The sequence below is a fragment of the Cyprinodon variegatus genome, unplaced genomic scaffold (assembly GCF_000732505.1).
Source record: "Cyprinodon variegatus isolate N-32 unplaced genomic scaffold, C_variegatus-1.0 Scaffold1600, whole genome shotgun sequence".
Taxonomy (NCBI): domain Eukaryota; kingdom Metazoa; phylum Chordata; class Actinopteri; order Cyprinodontiformes; family Cyprinodontidae; genus Cyprinodon; species Cyprinodon variegatus.
This window is the reverse complement of record NW_015152053.1, coordinates 56004-60973: the sequence shown is the minus strand read 5'-3', so window position 1 is coordinate 60973 and position 4970 is coordinate 56004. Positions and strand designations below refer to the sequence as shown.

The 4970-nt window shown below is 55.7% G+C and overlaps 1 protein-coding gene across 1 annotated transcript; it reads right to left on the bottom strand.

Moving 5' to 3' along the window:
* Window positions 1-291: 291 nt before the first annotated feature.
* On the bottom strand, window positions 292-4143 carry mex3a (mex-3 RNA binding family member A). The gene is made up of 2 exons (XM_015403962.1): window positions 3630-4143; window positions 292-2436 (listed from the first exon to the last, which is right to left on the bottom strand). Exons 1-2 carry the CDS (start codon window positions 4057-4059, stop codon window positions 1313-1315), a joined length of 1554 nt encoding a protein of 517 aa, XP_015259448.1. The 5' UTR covers window positions 4060-4143; the 3' UTR covers window positions 292-1312.
* Between the last annotated feature and the right edge of the window lie 827 nt (window positions 4144-4970).

Below are 4970 nucleotides of genomic sequence, written 5' to 3'. Positions count from 1 at the left end.
TCCAACAGAACCGCACGGCCCAGAACCACACAGCCTAGAACCGCACGGCCCAGAACCACACAGCCTAGAACCGCACGGCCCAGAACCACACAGCCTAGAACCGCACGACCCAGAACCACACAGCCTAGAAATGCACGGCCTAGAAGAGGCTCATCAAAAGAATCAACCTCCGCAGCAGGGTGGGGTTCAGGGACGGGGGGGCCACAAGGAGAACCCTGATTTTATTTCATGGCTGCCAAACTGGGTCTGACCCCCCCACCCCCCTGTATTTGCCCAGCTGCACCCCCCCCCAGCACATTTGCCTAATTATCAATGGACGGTTCCGGGCCGCACCAAGCCCAGACAATACCGGCCCAAAGCCAACGGGGGGGGGGGGGCTTTGGGCCGGTATTGCACAGAAACACCTGCTGTAGCCAATTACAGGGAGATACGTGGCCCCTGGGGGCCCCCCTTACAGTATCACCTCTTTTAATCTGCAGCTGGTTCATTCAGACCCTGTCCCCTCATGGGGGTGGGGTGGGGGGGCTTTGTTTGTCGGCCAAACGACACAAGACCAGAACCCAGAACCATCTGGGCTTCAGAACCGGTTCTGGAGAATAACGGAAAACAGCTTCTGGCCCCGAAGATTTACTGAGTTCTTTGAGGGGCCACAAGCAGCAAAGGAGCCCCCCCCCCAAAGCTCTGAATAAAATCCATAACATTTAATCCATTTCTATAAATAATTCAATCCTACATCTGTTTTCTAACGAAATAAAGAGAGTTTGATCCAGACTGGAACCCAGAACCCCACGGACCAGTCGGCCCCAGTCTGTCCCAGTCAGCCCCAGTCTGTCCCAGTCTGTCCCAGTGGGCCCCAGGATGACTGGAAGGTGGACGATCCTGTTTTACAGCGAGATGATTGTAAGGTGCAATAAGTTTCCTCTCTGGGTCGGTCAAGTGCTGATGGGTTCTTCCACAATCATCGGTTCCTTCAATAAACTAAAGACTAAATGTTCAGGTTAGCGTCTAGCTCTGCTCCGCCGTCATCCAACGCATGAAAAACAGCAGCAGTCAAAAAACTGAAAATGCAGGAACTATACGTCTTTTATAAACCAAAGCTTTATAAAATATATATGCTTATATATATAAAAAAGAAAAACGGAAAAATATTTCTTAGACTTTTTAGTAAAGCAAGCAGGTCTCCTAAAATATCTGCTTGATTGTTGTTTAAGTTTTCTCAACCAAAATGTCTCTAATGTCAATAATAATAATAATAATAATCATAAAACAGTAAATAATTGTTGAAGGAACCAGAACAAAGATGGCGCGGCTCTTAGGAGAATATCCGGATGGCCTGAGTCACCTGGGTGTGGCACACGGGGCACTCCGGGTGGTTCAGCTCACAGATCCGGATGGCGCACTCCATGCAGAACAGGTTGTGTCCGCAGGGGACCAGGGCGGCCGTCACCTTGCTCTCAAAGCAGGTCATGCAGTCCCGCACGCCGGCCGGCGGAGAGTCCGGCACCGGCAGGCGCCCCGGGAAGCCGTCCCCGGCCGAGGCGGGCTCGCTGTGGGCGCGGCGGGCCTGAGCGTGAGGCGAGCCGGAGACCATGCTGGTGACGGAGCTGTTGGGGGGCTCCGGCAGACCGGGGGACAGTCTGGTCAGGGGCAGAGGAAGGCCCCCGAAGCTTTTGGACCTCTGCTGGGTGTAGAAGGACATCTGCTTGGGGTAGTCGGGGTCCCCCCAGCCCTGCGTCCCCTCAGATCCAAAGTATGAGCAGGGTTTCTCTCCAGAGTTAGAGAAGTTGCTCTTGTTGTAGATGCCCCCTCCCTCTCCTCCAGGCCCCCCTCCCACCAGAGCATCTGAGAAGTTCTGCCGGTAGCTGCTGGTCAGAGGTTTGCGCTGCCCCCCCTGCAGCCCCCACACCTGCTGCAGACGGCTCTCCAGGCCGCCGGTGCTGCCCCCCGGGCTGCTCCCTCCGTTGGGCCCCAGGCAGTCGTTCTCGTTGTTGTGGTCGTGCAGGCCCCCGGTGCGGAAGGCGATGTGGGCCTCGATCTCCTCCCGGGCCCGCTCTGCGTTGCTGGGGGAGCCGGTGATCTCAAAGACCGGGTCGCGGTCTCGGCTGGGGGTCACGATGTAGGTGCAGGTCTGCTGCTGGATGCGCTTTATGGTGGAGCCCTTGGGCCCCACCACCAGCCCCACCACGCGGTACGGCACCCTGACCTGAATGGTGGTCTGACCCGGCAGGGGCGTGGGGGGGGAGCCGCTGAAGGACACCCCCAGTTTGTTGCGGGAGGCCCGGAGCATAGAGAAGTGCTCTGCGGCAGAGATGATCTCCCGGCGGGCCAGCGCCACGTCCTCCTTCCGGCCGGTGATCAGGAACACGGGCTCCTCCCCCCGGACCGGGGTCTTGATGTAGGTGTTGGTTTTGGCCCTCAGAGCTTTGATCTTGCAGCCTGAAAAAAATCAAAAATATTTCGACATTTAGAAAAGAACCAACAGGATGGAAACTCAATCTAGGCCAAATTATCGCATTTCAATATAATCAACAGGAAATGCACCGATTCTGAATCCAGCGGAATTTAACAGCAGTAAAAAGTTAATGTTTCGCTGCGGCTCCTTCAGTGGAGGAGAAACATCTCCTCCTTCAGTGGAGGAGAAACATCTCCTCCTTCAGTGGAGGAGGAACATCTCCTCCTTTCAGTGGAGGAGAAACATCTCCTCCTTTCAGTGGAGGAGAAACATCTCCTCCTTTCCACAGAAAGGAGGAGATGTTTCAGCTCCTTCAGAGGAGGTGATGAGATGCAGCAGATCAACGCATGGAAAGAAGCAAAGGTTAAAGGAAAGTTCTGCAATCAGAGGCTGAACAAACCGGATCAGAGCAAAGAAAATAGAAATAAAATCAGTTTTTGGTTCAACTGTTGATCTTAAACCCAAACAGCTTCAACATTCAGGAGTTTCTCTGGATCCCAGAAGGTTCTGCAGAACCAGCGGGTCCAGAACGCCGCTGACCCGTCCTTGAACTTTGACCCCGTCGCCCCAAAAACTACCTTTGTCTCCACATCTGTCAGCAAGGTGGGGGGGTGGGGGGTGAACACATCAGAGATGAAGTCATCATCATCATCATCATCCATCATAAGGCTCACCTCACCTGAACTCCCCCCCCCCACTGGTTTCTCTTTGCTTTATACTGGGAGTCAAACTCCCACTGATCCAAAGATGAAAGACAGCGAGGTGGCCACGCGCTCCTTTGTCCAACCAGCGCTGGTCCAGTAAGGAACCAGTAAGAGATGTAAACACCCATCTGAACCCCCCACCCCCTCCGCCCCAGTCTGCCGCGTATCAGACGACAAAGGAAGTGGAGCTTTCCTGCTCCACGGCGCGTGTCTGCTCGCTGACATTGATGGCGTGGATGTGGAGCCCAGGATGCCCCCCCCCCCCCCCCCCTCCTGCGCCAAAAGGAGCAGAAAATGAGCGCCAAGCCGGGAGCGCGAGGCTGAGGTGGAAAGAGGAGAAGTTAAAACATTTGAAGCGGAAAAAGAAAAAGTGGGAGGCAGCGTGGGGTGGGGGGGCAGCTCCACACCCTCCCTGTCCTCCTCTTTGTCAGCCAGCAGCAGGTAACAGCAGCAGGTTGGGGAGGGGGTCCTACCTTGTCTGCCCACTATCTCGGCCACATGCTCGGAGCTTGGCACCGGGACGCACTCCGTGATGTTGCAGCCGCGTCCTTTGCTCTCCGCTGAGGAGCAGCTTTCATACAAGGAGCACAGTTTGCTTTTCCCCTGCAGGACGGCCGCGTCTCCTCCTCCTCCTCCTCCTCCGCTGTGGTTGTGGTGGTTGTTGTTGTTGTTGTTGCTCCGGTCCTGCACGCCTGCGGTCGGGGCTCCGCCGCCGCCGTCCTCGCCCTCCCCCAGCCCCAGCAGCGACAACTGGCCGAGCGCGACCCTGAGGGCGCGGGATTCGTCCTCCTCCTCGTCGGGCGCCACGAGGAGACCTTCTCCGCCGAAGCCGGAGGCGGCCAGATCCCCGCCGTAGCCCCCGTTTTTCTCCATGATCCCTGCTAGAACCAGCAGGCTCGGCATGGCTAACAAAGAGTGTGAGAGACAAAGAGACAGAAAGAGACTGAGAAACAGCAGCCTTCCTCCTCCTCCTCCTCCTCACCCCCTCCTCCTTCCCTCTTTGCGCCAGACCCTCCCACAGACCGCCCCTTCCTCCATCATCCAGACTCCGGGTACAGTAAGGAGCGCGGTGGGGTAGATGGGGCCGGGCCGCCGCGTTGCTCCACCCAGTCTGGTTCACCCCCCCACCCCCCCCCCCAACAGTCCACAGCGAGACAAAAAGCGACCTTCCCTCCCTCCCTCCTCCGTCTCAGGTCCGCCTGCGTGCGGCGGCCCGCATCCAGTCGGTCTCCGCGCGCGGAGCTGCAGCAGGAAGCCGCCTTTGATGTTTTGGGTTTATTATGTAAGAAACGAGCTTCTGGGATGTAAACAGGCTGTGAGCGCGTGGTCATGATGGGGGGGGGGGTGCTTTGCAGCAGGTCACCGCGCCGCTGTCCGCATCAGGATGTTATGGATGGGGGGGGCAGACAAGCGTTGCAGACCTTATGCGGTGCGATGGGGGGGGGGCATCAATAAAGCATTGGTTCCCGTTTGATCAAATAAAGCTGCACTGAACAAAGAACCACGCCGCGTGTTTTTTTCACGCAGAGATTCGTCCTCCTGGATCCGCCAGGTCAATTAAAATGATCATTAATCAAACTGATCAATAAAGTCCTCAAACCTGCAGCCTTTCATCAAAAGTCTGTTTCTCTAATAAATTGATTTTAAAATCAGGATAAAATCAATCAAACAATCCTGAAGCTTTCGGCTTATTATTAGTGTTGCATCTATACCAGTATCGGGCATCTATACCAGTATCGAGCATCTATACCAGTATCGGGCATCTATACCAGTATCGGGCATCTATACCAGTATCGGGCATCTATACCAGTATC

Bases quoted from the DNA above. Each gene is read 5' to 3' on its own strand.
- mex3a (XM_015403962.1), bottom strand. From the start codon at position 4,059: ATGCCGAGCCTGCTGGTTCTAGCAGGGATCATGGAGAAAAACGGGGGC. The intron at 2,437-3,629 runs GTAGGACCCCCT...GATTTTTTTCAG, and splicing joins CGAGATAGTGGGCAGACAAG to GCTGCAAGATCAAAGCTCTG.